The sequence below is a fragment of the Seriola dumerili genome, unplaced genomic scaffold (genome assembly GCF_002260705.1).
Source record: "Seriola dumerili isolate Sdu_G_001 unplaced genomic scaffold, Sdu_1.0 BDQW01000068.1, whole genome shotgun sequence".
Lineage (NCBI taxonomy): Eukaryota > Metazoa > Chordata > Actinopteri > Carangiformes > Carangidae > Seriola > Seriola dumerili.
In genome coordinates this window covers 12,018,814-12,038,889 of record NW_019174323.1, presented here as the reverse complement: position 1 = coordinate 12,038,889, position 20,076 = coordinate 12,018,814, and the positions used below count along the sequence as shown (strand labels likewise).

General features: G+C 43.9%; 1 protein-coding gene across 2 annotated transcripts in view; it reads left to right on the top strand.

Moving 5' to 3' along the window:
* The first annotated feature begins 1,206 nt into the window (after positions 1-1,206).
* Positions 1,207-20,076, top strand: part of capn15 (calpain 15) — a 35,827-nt gene continuing 16,957 nt past the window's right edge. Inside the window, exons 1-2 of one of the 2 annotated variants that reach the window (XM_022743208.1) lie at positions 1,207-1,391; positions 16,733-18,386. In XM_022743208.1, the coding sequence (XP_022598929.1) occupies positions 16,755-18,386 (1,632 nt within the window). In that variant the 5' untranslated portion in view covers positions 1,207-1,391; positions 16,733-16,754. Of the gene's footprint in view, positions 1,392-5,795; positions 5,975-16,732; positions 18,387-20,076 lie in introns of those variants that run through there. The other variant, XM_022743209.1, reaches the window with a different exon arrangement.

Sequence of the window (20,076 nt, the reverse complement as noted above, 5' to 3'; positions counted from 1 at the left end):
TAAGTAGAGACCAGCCTGACAGACTGTTATTTTCCCACAGTGTCATTCTGCAAGAACTTGAAAGCAGACAAACAGATAGACAATCACTAAACCATCAGAGGATTGTAATGTCTGCTGAGAGCAGATCTGTGGTGATAAAGCTGCAGGCCATCAAAAGTAGTAGAGGCACCAGTAGCCATGATTAGTACATCTTAGACTGCAGTTCATGTGCTTCAAAGCAATCACACATAAGAAAACAGATCAAAGAAAAATTCACCCAAGTGCTACTTTAAACATTAGAGCATTAGTGACACGTAACACTTGTGATATATATATATATATATATATATATATATGTTCTGTTCATTATCTTCAGTTTTTTGCACAATTTTAGTAGCTGCATCATAACATATCATATCATATCATATCATATCATATCATATCATATCATATCATATCATATCATATCATATCATATCATATCATAGGGCACTTCACTTGTCTCCTACAGTAAGTCTGCTCCCATCAAGTGTAGCTGATGCAAACCAGAGGCTGATGGATAAAGAACTTCCACTGACCTCACCATTGTTGGATGCTTTAGATAACTGTCATTTCTAGAAACAGCGATGAGGCTTGCAGAGAACGAGATATAAATTTTCGAGATGTGAAATTATCTGTTTTATTGCATTCAGAACAAGGCCCACACGTTGTTGAACACAACAGTTCAAATCAGATTGTTGATGGTTCAATTCCAATACCACTAGATGACACTAGAGTGCCATCATCTGACACTGGCATGGAAGTAGAATGGGAATACTCCGCGATATGAAACTTGATTTAAATCTGGTCATAACTTGGATATTTGTACAATATATGCTAACATAAGGAAAGGTAAATACGACATGACACATTTCAACATTAGTCTATTTTAGTAAGGCAGAGAATATATGTTTTTTGGTTATTTATGTTTGTCAGTGGTGACGACATTCGTACCCAGCTATCCTAGTTGAAAATGTCCGTGTTGAGCCTGGGAAATGTAGTTTTCTACCTTTACATTCTTGAACGTATTTTACGTACGTTTACTGGCGCTCCCCCGCAGCAAACAACCCCTTGGTACGCATTTGACGTACGTTTGCTCTCTGTTTGCTCCTTGGAGATTCCCCTTCCTTCCTGGGCTGTCTGAGGTAAACCAACACGGTCGCATCAGTCCCGTTAATACCTGGCGGAGTGAAAATAAACTACACATATACATGTTTGTCACACGCAACCGCGGCGAAGAGCGCGTAGCTAAAGCCTGGAGAGGTTACGGTAGCTAAAGTACAACCCGGGAAGAACTTATCGTCTCGATGGCTGTGAAAAGTTAACGCTCAGACGACTGAAAAACAGGAATAATTCCCTTCTACCGACTTGAGGTAAGAATAACCGGTTTTTGAGTGAGCTTTACGAAGTACACAGCTGTCGGACAGCGTCGATAATGTCGACCAAATGAGTGAATATAGAGTGTCTTTGTTTACAAGGACCCCGGCGTCTTCGGCTCCCGCTGTCTCAATGGGACTGTTCAGAGTTTTCATCTGGCTACACTGTATGGCTAATGTTAGCGTTACTGACAGGGCTCACAGGCTTACACTTTGTCCACAAATAGATCGATTATGTGACAGTGTCTCGTATAATTAACAGTGGTTACACATAACGGCTGTGGAGTTTACTTGATTCCCCTCTTTTTGTGCTTCAGTTTACATAACAGTGTAATACAACGACAACATGGGCATTTTTCTTCTGCTTGTCAGTTTGGGGGAGTTGGGCGAGTCAGAGTGCAAGGTCAGGTCGATAAATTAGCATCCAGATACTACAGAAGCACATTGACTTGCTCATTGACTCTTCAGCTTGGTGGATGATATGTGTCCACAGACCTGACCTCAGCTTATCCAGTTGAAGCTTTGGCTGTACTGTAGAACTGACAGCAAAATAAAATCTAGACTGTTTACATGGGGCTGCTTGAAAGTGAACTTGTCGAGGGATGTCTAATCATTTGTGTTCTGCTTTGAGCATGTCCACTGGAGAGAGAGAGAGAGAGAGAGAGGGAGAAAGCTTGCCACAGTCAGGACATTTTGGGTGGTGTAGAAATGACAACTTACAATGTACCGTGAAATCAGCTCACATCCTCCCTTTCCCTTCTTCCCCCTCTGTGTCCCTGGAGAATAGAAATGAAATCCAATCTCTCTCTCTCTCCCTCCTTCTCTCTCTTTCTCTCTGGCACTGGCTGTGTCAGCTGCTGTATCCCAGGGTGCTGACTTGCATAGAGACAGGTGGCACTTGGACAGGTGCAGCCTTAACAAAAGATTGCAGTCCTCAGACTTCTGGCCTGGTTTATGTTCAGTTTTGTTTGTTTGTTTGTTTTTATTGTAATTTATTTTTTGGTTGCTCATCAGTGTAGTTTTTGCTGCCTTATACTTACAATATGTGCAAGCTGCTATGGTAATTCAGTTATATCTGCATTTATGTTCTGCTTTGTAGTTGTTAGTATGTCTTCTTAGTAAATCTGATACTCTGATAGATTTGGCTAAATTGAAACACCCCAGTGTGATAGTACAACCTGCTTGCTTTTGGTCTTTGAATGGAGTTTTATAGCTGATACAAGTAAATTGTTAGTGTCCTGCTTTCAGTATCACACAGGCTTTCTTGAAAGCTCCAGTCATCAGTCATGCATTCTGGTATTGGGGTTGGACTTACATCCACATCAGCAAGTATGTTACATATTGTTTGCTTAAGTCAACTTTACCAGACAGACCAGTTTCAGTCGCAACACTGCATGAGAAACACACCCTTGTGGCCCCTGTGAACCTGGTTAGACTATGTTTCAGACAAATGACTAGGCACACCTTCAGTCTGCTTGAGCTGCACTGGTACTTCATGGTTAAAAGTTAACCCAAAGCTTCCTCTGCAACAAATGATTCAGAATATAAAAATATGTGGTACGAGTTAGGCCTTCATACACTGTTTTAATAGTGAACACTGTGAATTCAGAGCCAGAACAAGAGCTCAGGAATGAGGTCAGTAAAACGATATGAAGTGGAAGAGAGAGGAGAGGGAAAGTTTGAAGGCTTATCTCAGTAATGTGCAGGGACAGTTGAGCAATGATGAATGTTGCAGTCACCACTGTCTTCTACTTAACCCTTTACTATCTCCTCTGGCAGTGCCCTTGATAGTTAGCCTTATCTCTCTCAAGAAACCAACAGAAAAACATAAGGACATTTCGACTGTAAGACAGTGTCTGAGTGTTTTTACCGCCAAGTGTTTTCCCAGAATGAACAAGCCTCATCTTGTCCGATCTGTTTCTGACATCCATCACTGGCAGTCATTACCCTGGGATACTATTCACATTAATGAGTGAGACCTCTCTGTCTTGGACTCTATTGAGGTTTATTTAAATCTCGTGAACGCAGCCTTCCAGCTTTTCTCTGCTCCCCGGGCCAGTGCGCCTGCGCTCTGCTGACACTCCAGTAATCCGCTGTTAGGAGGAGATTGCATCCCCGTCCACTGCGCTCAGGCTATCAGCGAGGGAGAATTAAAGCCCCTGGAAGAATATATGACGCTACATTGGGACAATAAGGACATATAATGGGAGCATAACAAACCCAAACGGAACCATTATAAACAGGCATTCTGGGATGGAGCAGTTTTACACTGTGAGCAGTCTAACATCCAAGGCGACAACGGGACTGGAAGGAGGATGTCTCCTAATGTAAGACAACCAGGCTCAACATCTACAGCCCAAACGCTGGGAATGTGAAACGAACACAGGCAGGAATGAAGCCGGCGGGAGATGGTGAAATTTGCGGTTGAGTGCGCCCTCTTGGAGGAGACCTCCTCGGCTATTTCCACGTTTCCTAAACGTGTATGTCGCCCACTGCACGGTACTCTCTCTGGCCTCTGAGCTGCTGCGTGGAAACGGACACAGACCACCTTCTTATATTAGTAATGCTCTGCAGCGCTGTTAATAGGCTAAATTGAAAACCTATGTATGCGTTCATTATCGGTTATTGATCGTATGAGCGTATAACATTCACTGAGACTGGGAAGCTAAACTATAGATTTAAGCCCATGTGATCCCTGTGTTGGTGCCATGATAAACATCTAATACTAAATGTAAATTAAAGCTAAAACAAACCACGGAATACAGCTGACCTTAGACTTCGGCCTCAGGGTTTTTACAAGCTATCGATACTCGTCAAAGTGCATGCAAATGTGATTTCTCCCCCTTGGCGGAATCATTCGCTGGAATGATACTTGTTTCCCTCAGCTGCTTCGCCTGTAGAGACTTGCTATGACAGGCTGGCAAGTCCACATAAATCCAAGAGCAAGTTGATGAACTAGACCGGGCGGCCTCGGCGGTGGGATCAGACAGAAATTAAGCTGTGTCTCTCAGACAGCGGAAACTAGGATCATCTCCCGTCCTTGCGTTGGCAGAGCACCGCAGCCTGAAACGGAACATTCCTCTCGGGTATTTTGTCGGATGTTACACAGAACTTCAAGCTGAGCTGTAAATATTTTCACGCTGTGGCAACAGTTGAAGTTTAAAGAGCAGCTCTTTTAGAACTCAACACCTCCCTGTACCCGGGGTTTCTTCAGGTTAAATTCTGAAGTTCGTGTGAGTTGTTGTTGTCGTTTTTTTTTTGTTTTTTCTTATGTTGAAATCCAGAATTCTGCAAATACCAGAAGTGGCCTCAATTCTGAAAAAAACCCTTCCCAAAGGTTTCAAACATGAGGTTTTATCCAGTGGGAGAAATGCAGCTGGGGTGTTTTACTGGTAAACCTCCACAGCAGCTGTTAGTCAGACTGGATGTCTGAAAGATGAGACTTGGACATTAGCATACTTGTAGGTTTGCCAACACCCTTCCAAGGAAATGCAATGCATTGATTTTTCTGCATTGCCCACATTGTAAATAACTCTGTGAATATATTCTGCGAGACTTTGATTCCAGCAAGTTCTATGCCATCATTGATCAGTATCAGCTGTCTTTATGGACCTTGATATTATTGTGACATCCCCGATGGGTTCCCCCCACCCCCTCCTTGAACCGTATGCTTTCCACAGGTGCACTGTGTGACTGCTGAGATGCTGAAAGACAGTGAACACATGTTCTTCTGCACACATCTTTTCCTGCTTATGCCGAACGTCTGACCATGTGCAAAGGAAAAAGGAACCAGGCATGAGACTGCACAGACTGGGGAGATGTGTCAGAGGGAACGCGGGAGGAATTATGAGTGGCACTATGGAAGACATGGTGCAGAGTGCTACAGGCTTAAAGTCTACAAGAGACAGAATTATGAGCCTTTGCTGTGAGAAAATTGTTTTCTCCTCTCAGAGACCAACTGCTGCATTGGAATCAGCGCTCCACACATCAAATTACTATTTGAATTGAGAATTTCTTCCTGTGCACTGTAGGAAAATCCACCCTGATCTGCATACTTGGCCACCTGCAAGTTAGACTCATTTTTGAGTACCCTTATCTTTGATTCCCTGTTGCTGTGTTTTTCATTTGTTTTTACACAAACGCTCTCGGAGCTCTTTTGCAGGAGGAAATTCTTCCTATTCGAAGCATGAAACTTGTTAACAAGAAGTTTACAGCAAATAGAAACACATGATAAGGCTTGCTGGTGTAGTCAAAACAACCCCCTTAGTATCCTCCCAATCAGTGTGTCTCACTGAATACAACTGTGGATCCCTTGTCAACTTTTGTGCTCTAGGGGCAAACAAAACAAGCAGATCTCTCTATCAGAGTGCATTCAGAGACTAATTTCCTATCGCTGTGGCGATGGGGAGCTCAGCCTCGTCTCTCACTGCAGAGACTGAGTCGGACCATGGCTTCCGCAGCACCCCCTATCCATCGTCACCCCCTGTGGGCTGGCTCAGGAACAGCCACAGCAGCCCGGTGTGGGGCACCACCTTCATCACACGTCAGCAGCAGCACCCACTGCCTCATCGAGAGCGCAGGTAAGAGCCAGCCGTCTAACCAGCCTCTCAGTTGAGTGCACTTGGGGCAAGACTGGACTGGCTTGGCTGGTTGTTGGGGAAGTCGTAGGAGGAATGAGTAGTGGGGGTTGTATTACACAGGACTGCTGTCATTTAAAGCTGTGGGTGTAAGTGTGCTTGTGCTGATGTTGTATTTGGCTTCAGTATTTGGGTGATGTGTGCTGTAAAATGACACTGTTAATCAGTGTTGTTCATTTGAGAAACTTAATGCTGTCTCTTTCATAGACTTCTATAAATGCTTACCGAGGATTCAATAACCTCACAGCTATGGATCAAATTCACTGTTTCATCAAAGCTTATCTAATCAAAGCCTACATTTTGATGTTTTTTTCTATGATGCATCCAAAATCTCGCTAAGCCGGATTTGTAAACCAAAATCCCACCCTATTGGTTCCTCCAAGCACATCTGCACAGTATGTGCTTCAGTTTAGTCAGTGCTGAGTGGATTGCCTGGACAGATAGATTGACCTGACCTCTGTGAGCCCAATGAAAAGCAGCCCAAGGGTAATTAGAAGATGTGTTTTGCTGTCATGCTTTTTTAAAATCAGGTTTCAAGACAAGCTTTCATTCAGTTGTGTTAATTTTGAAAATGAATAAAAACCGAGTGGATACTCTCGCTTGGAGTGCGCCTTGGTAATTGTGGCTGCACTGTGGTGTTTCTTTATTCAGGGAATACTCACATCTATTGTCCCTCCTCAGAAAACTGTGAATAGAGGCTCCTTAGTTTGATTGTCTGAAATTGTTGGGGGTTTTCAGACTACAACACATACTAGGAATTTCTCCCAGAGCGAACTTACTTTTTGAGATAGATACTGCTGTGTAGTTTAGCGAGATTTATGTCTAACAGGGCAAACTATTTGTGGAAGAGACATGCTATTCACACATACTGTGTTTTTTAGTATTGACTGCATGAAAAAGATATATTCAGTTACTGTATCTACAAAAAAGACTGTGGTGCAATAATCCATTGTTCCATTCGTTGCCTTCTGAATCACTGTCAACACAGTGAAAGGCCTATCAGCAGTTTGTAAGAAGCTCAGTTTGAATGTGCAGCTCATCCAGCAGTTTTGACTGACTTTTTCTTCCAAAAGATGATCCTCTCAACCGCCCTCACAGAAACTTGTTTCAGAAGTGTTTCCAGTTTTCCTTCAGTTTTTTTGGGTCATGTCTCCCGAAACGAAAACAGGCAGCTGATATCGACCGCTTGTAGTGTATTGAAGTTGTTGCTGAGTCACTCAGGGCATCATGGTCCGGTTGTTAGTTATTGATTTTCAGAGAGCCCGATCACATTTCCCCACAATGGATGTCATTATTTATTCAGCATCAGTCTCCAGTTGGGCTTTCATCTTTCTTGATTCCTGCCTGCCGCTGTCAATGCTTTGCTTGCAGTTGCTCTACATTTAATAGTTAAGGCTGTCATGGTTTCCCCTGCTTACCCTTCTAAGAGTTTTAAAGTATAGACAGGGGCTGGGTTTAGCTCAGACTTTCCATCAACCATACCTCCATGCATGACTGAAACTGAAGTGTAGATCATTCCATCAGTGTAGTTTTGCATCATGCAGTCAACCTGTTTTTTATTCAACAGAGTCTTCCATTGCATTCCCGCATCTCTGTAGCAACAAGCCTCTGCCTCCATCACCAATCAGACTGCACCCTCGGTCAGCCGAGCACATAAACACGTGCAGACATGCACAGATAGACAGCACACACCATTTCTGTCTACTGCTGCAAGGCAGACAGGGACGCGCACACACATATTCTGACAATAGATGTTTTAGAAAGACTGTGCAGCAGCACTTGGAACATGCCCTCTTATCTACCCCCACTCCCGCTCTCTCATACATACACTCACTCACAGTCTCATGCACATAGACGCACTGCTCTGTGAGCCTAACAACGTTAGGCAAGCTTTGCTGAGCTGTGACAGAGCATGAAATATAGAAACAACAGAACACTATGAGCACAGCTTAACTTCAGCCATCCTCATAGAGTTTATTCTCTAATATATTGTCCTATAAAACCTTTTATTTCCCTTGTTTTTCTTAGCTTGGAGACCACATGAACACTCCTGTCCTTGGCTACTTTCAATTTGTTTTCATCCAACAGTGACCCATTGACTTTGGGAAGTGTTTGTGTGCACTGTCTGAATCAGTAGCTCATCTGTAAAGGTTCACTCAAGATAAAAAAAAAAAAAAACCCACTCAGCAGACAAAGGTCTGCAACAGAGGTGTAGTTGTGTGAGCCACAATGTTTTATAACTTTGGAATCTCAATCATCTCTCTGTTTTAATCAATAGCAGCAGAAAACCGTTTAATCCCAGTGCTATTACTGTTTAATGTGCTTGATTTTATCTCAGCTCCTTACTGCAAGTGTGTTGCGTTCACATGGCCTTGGGTGGAAGCCCTGAGCCGTTAAAATCATCGTGTGCTCTCTCCAGAGTCGATCCCAGTGTCTCTACTGTCCCAGCATGATGGATGATGGCGTTTATTCCAGCTCCATTCCACTGGCTCTCCTCCCTTTAATTGGATTAAAGTGGGACCACTTGGATTGGACCAGCATGGTCACTGGCCATGTTTATGTCTGAATTATTTCAACGCGCTATTGCTATTGTCTGTCTGATGAAGACAGGGCCGCGTCAGGACAGTCCCCAAGCCTCCAGAACAGATTTGGCATGCAGGCTTTGTCTCACAGTGTGGCTTTCTTTGGAAAACAGAGGATTGATGCGGCAAGAAAAAAAATTGCCTACTGGCACTGCAACTGACATGATTACAGATTCCCCCACTCTTGTTGCCATGGAAATGTGTAGCATATGTTCAGTAACCTAATTTCATTGGGTCCTAGATAAGACCACACATGGTAACCTGCCAGTCTCACACACGCATGAAACCTGTGCTGCCAAATGGCACCTCTGGAAGAATACCATGTAACCTGCTAATTACTAATGTCAGTGTATAGTGATGTCAGGTAGAAGCCATTGAGCTAGAGCAACCTCATGGCAAGTGTTTTTCCCACTGGTTTGCCTTTTTGTGCCTTGGTAACAGCAAGTAAAACTCTACTTTGTATTGCCTGTTTGAGAAGTTCCCTTCTGGCTGGAGGCAGCGCTGTGTCAGCAGTGCTCCTGCCCTCCAGCTTCGGTTGCCTGCAGGAACTTGAGATGAGCAGCAGCACCGTGCCCCTGCCATCTCTTTCCCTTCTTCCTCCCTGATTCTGGAGCTTCCTGCCAGCTTCCTGCCTGCGCTCGCTTTGCTCCCTGCTTCTGATGTCTGCTGAAACCCAGTCAGACGGTTTCTTCTGTTTAAAGATTCAAATGTCTGAAGCTGTCTCCACCGCTGACAGATTCACTCGTCATAAATGAGCGCTGGTCGTGAAATATTCACCGAGGGCATAGCTAGAGGTCAGAAGCGACTGGCATTCTTTCCGTTTATTTTCCCCTTTCTTGACCAGTATTTGTATTCTTGGTATCTCCAGTGTCTTCTTTGGAAGACATTTTTAAGTCACATCTTATTTTAATAATAGTTCTGGGCTATGAGGCCTTGATCATAAGGTGTGATCATCTGGGCCCGGCTTACATAATAACAACCACATAAAAACAATAGCAATGAATTGTGTTGAACTTGACATCATAAAAAGCGCAACCAGACTAAGATATTCTCATGCATGGCGTTACCCTGACACATAATATTTACACAACGCCACCCTTGTTTCTACAGCATCACACCCTTCATGCGCTGTTCCATTTTCATGAGGGGAATATTTATTCAGCTTTTAAAATTGTTCTTAGTGCATAGCCTCCGCAAAGCTTATTGGAGGAATGTCTCACCCTAAGGGCACATTTTCAAAAGACCTTTTGTCTAACTTGCTCTGATAGTAGTCTTTGTCCCAACGCCAGTACTATAACATTTTATAAACCTATTCTGTCCTCATGTTCTGTCTCAAGAAGTCTCTCATCTCATTAAAATGTGTCCTGCTCAATGTCACTTCATCAGAACTTCCCTAATTATGTTGTTGTGTTGTCCCCTATGACTCAGGCTTCACTGTCACCAATCCCTTTTTACCAAGTCTCAGGGCTTCAGAGTCGAAACTCTTTACCTGCTGCTAAAGTTTGGGCTCTAGATACTCATCTCAAATAAGTATAAGTCAGTGGCTCTGCTTCATAATGTTTGTTGTAACGAATGAATGGTGGAGTCCTGCCTGGGTTGATTATTAATGAGTCATATTCATCATGCCACCACATATTAGCTGGCAGGTAGAAAGGAGGTTCTTAAGGTGAATCTGACCCTGACTCATCCGCGCCTCTGAGAGCACGGCAGGACTGTTTGCTAGGGGAAAATTACTTTTAAGTGAAAAGGTTGCTCTGATCTCACAGGCAAGAAAAATCCCATAATGAAGTGATAAACAAAAATTTTGCCAGTAAAACTGCTGCAGACAGACCACATTCATTATTAAAGGGGTAAAATACATTCTCAGTGGGTTTTCTCAAGTGTGGTAAAGAATGTGTGAAAGTGCTGATCTAATCATGGTCACCAGGGTTTTTTGGGTGTGTTTCAGATGCAGCCGAACGTTTCAACATTCATTATCCTTTTTTTTACAGCTTGTCTGATCCAAGGGCGCATTGGCCTCTGATAAGTCTAATTTTTAATAACAAGCTCTGCTCTGTTAAACAAGAAACATCATTTAGTTGGCATCATCATTGTCTCTGCCAGTGGTGTTTGCATGGAGGAAGTGAAAGACAACAGAAAGCAGAAGCAGTAATGCTTGCACACCTGGGTAATACCCTCGCAGATGGTAGTTATGAAAATCACTCCCTGCATCTCTGTCACATTGAGGGTCGCAGCTATTAAACAGGTTCATTGTCCAGTGCACAATGGCCTTCACATTTTTCTAACATAAACATTTTATAAGCTCCAGATCTAAGTCTTCAGTTCTCTCCCTGTGTTCACACAAAACGGCGCTTGTAAATATTTATCACAAGAGTGACTCACTTTATTTGAGTGTGTTTGAGTGTGTGTGGAGGGAGGAAGGTGGGGGCTACATCTGGAGTCTGTCTCGCTAAGTGTTATCAACACAGTCAGGCTACCTAGAGTTATCCAGCCTCATGCGGCCTGTTAGTGATCCCAGATAACTGATGCTGCAAAGCTGCTTGCGAGGAAATTCAAATGACCCAGGAGAATGTTTACATTAAACGATGTGAGCGCTGCAACAAATAACAAATCGAATGCATTATCAACGGGTCAGGTGTAGCATATTTAATATGAGATTGGATGAAACTGTTCAGTCCTGTGGGGAAATTAGTTTTGTAGTTATAAAAAGTTGAAATAAAAAGAAAACAGCTGACTAAGGGATACAGTACAACTGAAATCCTAAGAGGAAGCAATGGAAGCAGAAGAAAATAGCAAAATTATTTAAAATGATAAAAGCAAATTATAGTGTAATATAGATCTTAATACTTTATGTAAACAATAATCTAATAGTAAATGTAGGTCCATTACAAAATACTGTAAAGGTAACTAGCAAGGATTACAGAATGAAACAGTGTTTTGCAGCTTTAGTGTGAAGGCAAGATAGTATGGCTCTGATTGTCTGCAGTATTGATTAATCTATTGATAATTCATTAGGCTTAATTGACCCTGTGTGAGTGTCTTAAAATTGCTTCAACATGCAACCCAAAAAACCCCCAATATTCAATTACTAATGGTCTGAACATTTGTGAAGCTGTGACCATATTTGATGTTTTCCCAAATTAAAACGGATAATTGTTGATTATAGGAAAATTTGGGTATTTAATTAATTAGCCATTTGCTTCAGTGCTGGTTTCTTGATTTGAGATGGTCTTTTAAATGTGATACAGTAATTACCTAATATTTGGAATCTTAATTTTCTCATTTGTAGTTGAAATCTATTGATGATAATTTATTAAAAAGCAGATTTAAGCAGTAGCTACAATTCCCTTTCAAAGAGATTTAAAGTGTACTGACAAGCTTGACCCAGCTCTGTATGGATTGGGCACATTATTGATCAGGAGCAACCCCCATATGGGCAAGTTCACTTCACCACATGCAGTGACTGGTGAGCCATTTAGCCGAGTTTATCTTAGTAGGAAAATAGTTATCATATACGAAGGCTACACACCTTGTGGTTACCTTGAGGTTTAGCTTGCAGCTAATTTGTCTTGACATGTGCTTTATGTGGCTTTCAGTACAAGCTTCACACTAATGTATACCAGCACCTAGTTACAGTTGGGTCCTGTTTCTTTGTCTGGCAAATGTGGCCTCATACCAGGAAGCTGACTGGATATCTTATTGTCAGATGTACTAAATTATTTACATACACATATTAAAACATGTATTTGTAATTATTAGTTGTCAGTCTAATTGGAATGAGTGTATAGTATAAAAAGTATGTTGGGATCCACGCATTCTGTGTGGTTGTGAGTGTTTACAGTCAAGGCTCTGAGTAAGAAACCTTGTGTTTTTAAAGCGCTGCTAGTCACAATATAAACTGTCATGGAAACCCTGTGTGACACTTGCTGTATGCTGACTGACAGACCATCTGTTATGTTATATCTCTATGTAAGTGCTGACTGACTCCTGGTTTGTTTTACCATAGTGTAATCCCAAGATTCATTCAGGAGACAGTTAAGTGTTGATGTTAATTCATAGTATGATATTTTTGTCCTTAGGATTTTTGATGTTCTTTCTTTATTAGTTGAATGTGATTGTTGAGGCAGTGTAGACATGTTTAATTACCAAGGAAAATGGCTGTCAATAATGATGACAGGCAGTTTTGTTGTGATACTTGGTTTTGTGTTGAATGAATGAAGCCGAAACTCTCTGCCCCCAGTGGCGAAGGAGCGCACCACACCTTCCCCTCAGGCCCTGGGCTCAGGGCCAACCTTGGAAAGGCAGTGCTAATGACTGTCGCACAAAGGCCAAATGTCTCACAGCGAGGCAGGGAGAAGCTGGCGAGACTCGGCTCACTTGATCTCGTAACAGAGTTCAGTGTGTGGAGCGAATCCAAGTAGCCAGCCATAGGTGACCTGCACACCATCAACAGTGCTTTTGTAGGTATACCCCAGCCTTCGGATTTTTTGCAGCCTCACTGACCCATCTCACATTCATCATTGTCTGCATTCTTTACCTCTTAACTCTGTCTGCTCCTCATGGGTACCCTTTTTTCTCTCAGGCCTGCAGACTTCCTTGCAGACATCTAAGTTGCGGCAGTCAAATTAACTTTTTCCCCTTACCATGATGTTAGTGGTTTGCTCGTTTTCACTGAGCGTTTTAGAGCTCACACTCCCTGTAATAGTCTGCTCAAGTGCTCTTTTGATTGTCTTGCATCCAGTGAAGCATTGAAAAATTGGCCAGAGGTCACTGATACTCTTACTTAAGTGAATTTAGACTAGGAGCAGGTACTTTATGGGCAGCATGCGGCATTGAGGACCTCATTGCACAAAAAGTGGGTTTTCTAGAGGTGAGTTCTCTGTCTCTCTCTCTCGCACTATCTCTCTCTCTCTCTCTCTCTCCACTGTAAGCTATTGGCTTCCTGCCCAGGTCTGCGACACTGGGGAACTGAGAAGCTGAAGTGGGCACTTCTAAAGCAGCTCCACTAAACACAGGGCCAAGGACAAAAGGTGTGTGCATGTGTTTATGTGTGTTTTACGTGTTTGTGCTCACTCCAGTGAATGAGTGGAACATGCACACGGAAAGAATCCTTTTAAGCAGAATGCAGGATCACAGGCTATAGTGGTTCATCCTCTGCTGCAGGCATGTACTGTACATAGAAGGGTGTGTGTGTGTGTGTGTGTGTGTGTGTGTACCCAGGCTGCATCCATAATGCATCCTTTTAAGTGAGGATCAGGATTATGGTTGTAGTTGTTCATCACCTGTTCTTTCATTTGATAGGTATAATGCTTACAACAGATAATGAGATAATTAAGCTAGATATTAAAAATTCCTTGAGAGACTGATCATTTTGAGGAAAAGCTCTTGCAGCAGCTGCTGCAGATAGAAACACATAATGAATTTGCAATCCCTACGCTCCAGCAAGAACCAAATCAATTGCTTTGACAAAGTCTCCGTGTGGCTGACACCATGACTTTGCTCTCTCGCTGGAGATGAAAGAGGCCTGACAGTTATGGAAATCGCCACAGGGAGGAACCTGTCATCAAACATGAGGTGTTGACACTTGTTGTTGTAGTTGTTGTTGTTGCTGCCGTCGTCATTGCTGTTTGCAGCCCTCACATAGGCAGGCCTTCGGAGAGAGAAGCACGGTGTGAACATGTGCCATCAATGCTAGCATGGGGCTGCCACTTAATTCATCCACATTTAACTAAACTGATGAGGGGGCGGGTATGTGTTGTAGTCTGAGGACACAGCACAAGTTGAGGATGGATACAGTATTTTCAGAGTGTAGTAAAGAGACATTTTTCGCAAACATTTTTAATGCTTTTTTTTATATTGTTACCCAGTGACTGATGCTGCATTGACACCTCTTTTCATTTTTAAGGTTAAGAACACTTAATATTTGATAGCTTCCTGAGGACATGGTAGATATGACTGTGGGATGAATGCAAAACAGAGAGTTAAGTACTGATCTCTGTGTCTGTGTGTCTTTGCAAAAATTGTGTTTATCTAGTTTTGCTCATTATTATCATTGTAGTGCTGAGTTTCATCCTCACTCTTGGCGCCCTGGTTTATGTTAGAGTGCTCACTTCAGCCCAGGAGAATGAATGGCTCTTGACGTAAAGCACTGGGCCTTCTACTTCCATCCTTTTGCTGCCCTGTGGCTATGTGCACATACAAACTGAGGCACAAATGCAGTTAGACAATATACAAATAAATATAGCTACATGCCTGCATACACACCCAGCGGTAAGACACAAACACGCAATAATACCCTTCCCTGCTGTCATTCTCCTCCTTACCTTGGGGAGGAGAGCTGACGAGAGGAGAGGAGCTGGGAGTGAGAGGTTTTCTGTAAGATGTTCCCCTGGGTTCTGATGACTCGCCTGGTTTGAAAGAACTTAATGGAGTTGAACTAAGGGCTAATCAGCTGGCCAGCACGCATGGTGCTGCATTGGAGAAGAGCAGGCAGTCACCCTTACAAAACCCTTCTATATGAAAATGTCACATGGGCTGTGAGGTTGTTTTTTTCCATGACCTAATATGAAAACAACAAAAGGATTATCAGAAAAACAGGCTGTATAGACATTTCACAAATAGCCACTAACCTCTGCTTCCCTAACAAAAGCTATGCCGCGGCAGCCTTAGATGTGGGCATAGTTCTCCGGCCAAAATATAATGAAGAGGGATAAATGTGACCGGATCCGCAAGCTCTGCGGTCATTCTGTGGACAGCATCTTTGCCACTGGGATCAATATAAACAGCATTGAAGTATTCTAGCTCTTAGCACCTTACCCTCCGCTACCTTACAATTCCCACATTACCTTCTCTGTGTTGGCATTCACACATGAGCAGCTTGAGTGACAGTGACATTTTTATGGTACTCGTCCAGACAGCAACCACATCCGTCCCTCTGGGCCGTCTCTCTCCAAACCCCTGCTTGAGGTATCGAGCTGTTCTGCTTCCACCCAAAAAGCCCTAATATACCCACTATCAATAAGTCAGATTGACTGAACTGCAGGCACACAGAGTGAACTGTACATACAAGTCAATTCAAAACAACAGACTGTTGTAGGTTATTATGTGGAGGAGGTGGAAATCAACGTAGGAGCCTGACTAGACAGACGAATTACTGCCTCTGCTTCTAAATCAAAACTGTCTAAAATTGATTTGTTTTCCTTTCCTCACATTTCCCTCTACACTGTTCACACTGTTGATGTCCTGTTCAAGGTGCTGATAGTAGTTGTTTCTGAATCGCCATAAATCCAGTAGTATGAATAATTTGTCATTAAAATATGCCAGTCATAAGTGCTCTGCCAGACTTAGAAGACTTATCCATTCAAAATTCATTTGGAAATTCATTTGGGCACAGGATTGACGTGACCTTAAGTTGCCCCTGTCTACCCTGCACTAACATGCCCTGAGTAAAAGGGGAGAGAGGTGCTAATGTGAAGTGGAAGAGAGCCTGTGTGTTTTTTTTTTTCCCAGTTTAATAAGTGTCAGTCAGGAGGACTCGAGGAGCTCTTGCCTTAAAATTCTGAGGCAATAGCAGCCTCCTCTCCTCTCCTCTCCTCTCCTCTCCTCTCCTCTCCTCTCCATGTGCTGTTTTCCTGGCTCTAATCATGTGGCCATTGTGTATGGATTTACTGCCCTCAGTGCCCCCAGGGGGGAGATTTGATTTTTTTCCCCTGCACTGGCTAATCTTTCCCTCTCACACTCTATTTTACTTTTCTAATTCTGTCTTTCTCTCCTCCTCTTGCAGACTCAAGATGTTTTTGCTGTCTTCTCTTCCTTAATATAATCACCCTTAGTTGACAGGAAGCATGAATTTATTCTCTGGCTTTGTCGTTATTCCGTATTTCTCACTCTTTCTGACCCCATCTTCCTCCCGTCTTTTCCTTTCCTCCCACTTTGCATCACACATACTTAATTCAAACATTGCTCACAATAGTACTGACTGAAACAGCTGAAATGATTGAGTAGCGGCATGCTAAATATGCACGCATTATTGCTAAGCAATTACAGTTAAATGGCAGAATGTATTACTGACTGATTTGGTTGATGAATGTGTTTTGACTCATTGTTTACTGTTTTCCAGCCACTCTCACTCTCCTGGCTCCATGGCAGCAGCAGTGCGAGGCAGTGAGTGGTCATGTGGACGCTGCACCTTCTTAAATGCCGGCGCAGCACCTCGCTGTTCCATTTGTGAGGCACCACGCCAGAAACCTGACCTTAACCAGATCTTGCGGCTGAGCAGCACCGAGGAGCATCGCTGGGCCTGTCCTCGCTGTACCCTCAACAATCCCCAGGGATCTGGAGCCTGCTCTGTCTGCGGCTTTGGGCCATCTCCTGCCACTCACACGCCTCCTACCACCACCATAGCCGCCACTGCCAACGGCCTCCCGTCTGCTCCGACTGAACCTCCGACGCCCACCCTCACGCCCACAGTTCTGCTTGAGCCCCATGGACAGCATCCAGCTAAGGAGGAAGTGCTGCGACGGTCTGAGAGCAATGGAGAGGTGAGCAGCCTGGAGGGGCAGCACTCGGGCTGGGCTTGCCCTCGCTGCACACTCCACAACACACCCGTGGCTCTGTCATGCTCTGCCTGTGGTGGGCCCAGGAAACTGTCTTTGCCTAAAATCCCCCCTGAAGCACTGGTGGTGCCTGAGGTACGCACACCTGTGCTAGGATTTCCTGTCCACACAGCAGGGGCTGCCCCACTTCTCATAGACCTAACAGATGACTCTCCCCCAGCCCCTCCTTGCGATCCTCAAGAACCTCCCCATGTGTCCTCCCCCTTTACTTCTTTCTCCTCCCTCCAGAACAATCCTGTGCCCCGCAGCAGGAGAGAGGTGCCCCCTCCAGGGCGCCCACCAAACGCAGGCACCAGCACTCCCAGTCCCACTTCACCCTCAGCGGCCAGTGTGCCACCCCAGCCAGGCCCACAGCGGCCAGCCAAGCCCAAACATGCCCAGCCCCAGGAACCTTCATACCCAAGCAAGCGCCTCAGTATCTTGGAGGAAGAAGACCCTCAGCACCACCCACTGACCCCTCACCTCCCGGTTGCTTCCCCAGCCGCCCCCACCTGGAAGTGCCCTAGCTGCTCATTGCCCAACCCAGGTAGCTCATCTAAGTGCGAGGCCTGCCGATCATCGCGGGCTGGTGCTGACCTCATTGACCTTGTAGGCTGTGAGACGGTACGATTTACCCCGGCCAGCCCCTCCAGCCCGGACTTTAGCACCTGGGCCTGCTCCAAGTGCACCCTGCGCAATCCTACTGGTGCACCCAAGTGCTCAGCCTGTGGTTCTTCCAAGCTTCATGGCTTTCAGGAGCAGCAGCCGCCCCTGCCCCGCTGCTGTACACACTGTGGCCTCCCATCAGGGTCTGGTACTGCATCATGCTCCTGTACACCTTCTTCTTCTTCATCCTCCTCGGGTCATAAAACACGGAAACAGATCCGGAGCTTCCCTTCGTCCTCCTCTGCTATCGCTGCTTCCAACTCCTCTTCGTCCTCCACCTCAGCGAGCCTTCAAGAGAAGGTGGGACAGTGGAGCTGCCCTGCATGTACTCTGCTCAATGACATCAAGGCCAAGAACTGTGCAGCGTGCCACACGCCCCAGCAGTACCTCACCCTTCGCAAAGTGGTGAAGCCTCTGAAGAGGAGGGAGAGCATGCATGTAGAGGCCCGTCGACGAAATGACGAGGGCGAGGCCAAGGAGCTGTGGGAGAACATCGTCAGCTTCTGCAGAGAGGTAAGAGGAAAATGTTGTAGCTGGGAAACACAAAAACAAACATCAACGCTTTTATGCCACATGGTTCACGGTTAGAGACACAGTGTTACATGTCATTAGAACATTATAAGAGCTTGGGACTGTCTATGGTGAGCTTTCTTATACTACCTGGACTTCTATCACTTCATAAGAACTTGCAGCTAGTAGGTTTTTCTATTGTACTGAATCTGTATTATCCTTATAGGGTGAACAAGTAAAGCCAAGCAGCAAGTTTTCATCCACAGGCAACTGACACTGGTCATTTGTTCCCCTGCAAATATGAGTTCCGCATGTGTCACCATTTTCTTTTCATTTCCTTGAGTTTTCCTTGACTTCTTTGAGAAGTCGACGTCTGCTTATTTCAATGTGTGATGCGTCACAGGGTGCACATTGGCTTGCAGAGCACAGTTCCTTCATTGTAATTCCTCTTTTTGTTACGGCTCTGGCATTGTTCCCACTCCCACAATGTCTCTAATTTCAGAGAAATGCTAATAGGCTTTGTCATTGCCTCTGTTTGCAGTTGCTTCGTTAGCTGCGTTTTAAACGACCAGCGGGTGAATCTTGGCCACCTAAATGAGCTGCAGATACAGAGCGTCTCATTTTTCTATCCAGACTACAAGCTGCCCTCGGTCACAGAGAAATCACTTCAGAAAATTCTGAAACTCTCTGTTGCAGGACTGTAACTCTTGTATCTGGAGACTCTGGGAGAGTTCTGTATTAGGAGAGTTCTTAATAGACTCTATTGGGATGGTTTTTTTTCAAATCCTGACAGCTTAGTTTGAGTCAGACTCTATTTCCTGTCCTCCGTTGACTCTAACCACAAGTTCTTGGGAGATATTAGACTACTTAATGAAATACATTTTACTGTATAATGGCAGACCTGTCTGTGAGAGATAAAAACATTTTTGATCATTCTGAATGTAATTTCCCTTTAAAGTGAACCTAACTGCTTCCATTCGCCAAGTTATTAAACCATCAGAGCTGTGGTTCTTGTTAAACGCTCCTTTTTATATCAATATACAGCCTGAAACAGAACATTTTCATTAAGTTGCATAACTGTCACATGGAAACAACTTGATCAATAAAGGCTTTTTTTTTTCTTAATAGAGAAAAGGCTAATTGTGCAATTGTGCTTTTGTAATTGCAGGCTTGTCTGTCTGTCATAATGAGCTAAAATAATGATCCAGCGCCTCGGCATTTAATGTTCAAAGATGAGGAAACATCATGAGCTCCGATTATTGGTCTGAGTCAAAGTGTCACAGCTGTTTGAGGAAACAGAGATGTCTTCCCTAGCAACTAAATTTAAGGTGTGACAACCTTTTATGTTGCTGCTTTGTATCACACCACTTCATGCTCACTTTGTCTCTGCAATGAACCTTTGATAAGCCTGTGTTATGTTGTCATGGATATTCTCAGGGCTGTCACAGGGGTTCATTTGAGACCATTTTTTAAGACGACTAACACCTCTGCTAATGAGACAAACCTGATTGGACTAATTAAGCCTCAGAGAAAATGTGGGTGTTGCAGAATCCAGAACTTTTTTATTTTTTATTTATTTATTTTTCAAAATTTTTTTTTTTTTTGGACCAAGCTTATATTTTCTGAATTTATTTGGGTGTGTGTGATGCGTGCCCACTTTCTTAACCGCCATGGCACCTATCATGCCATGTTT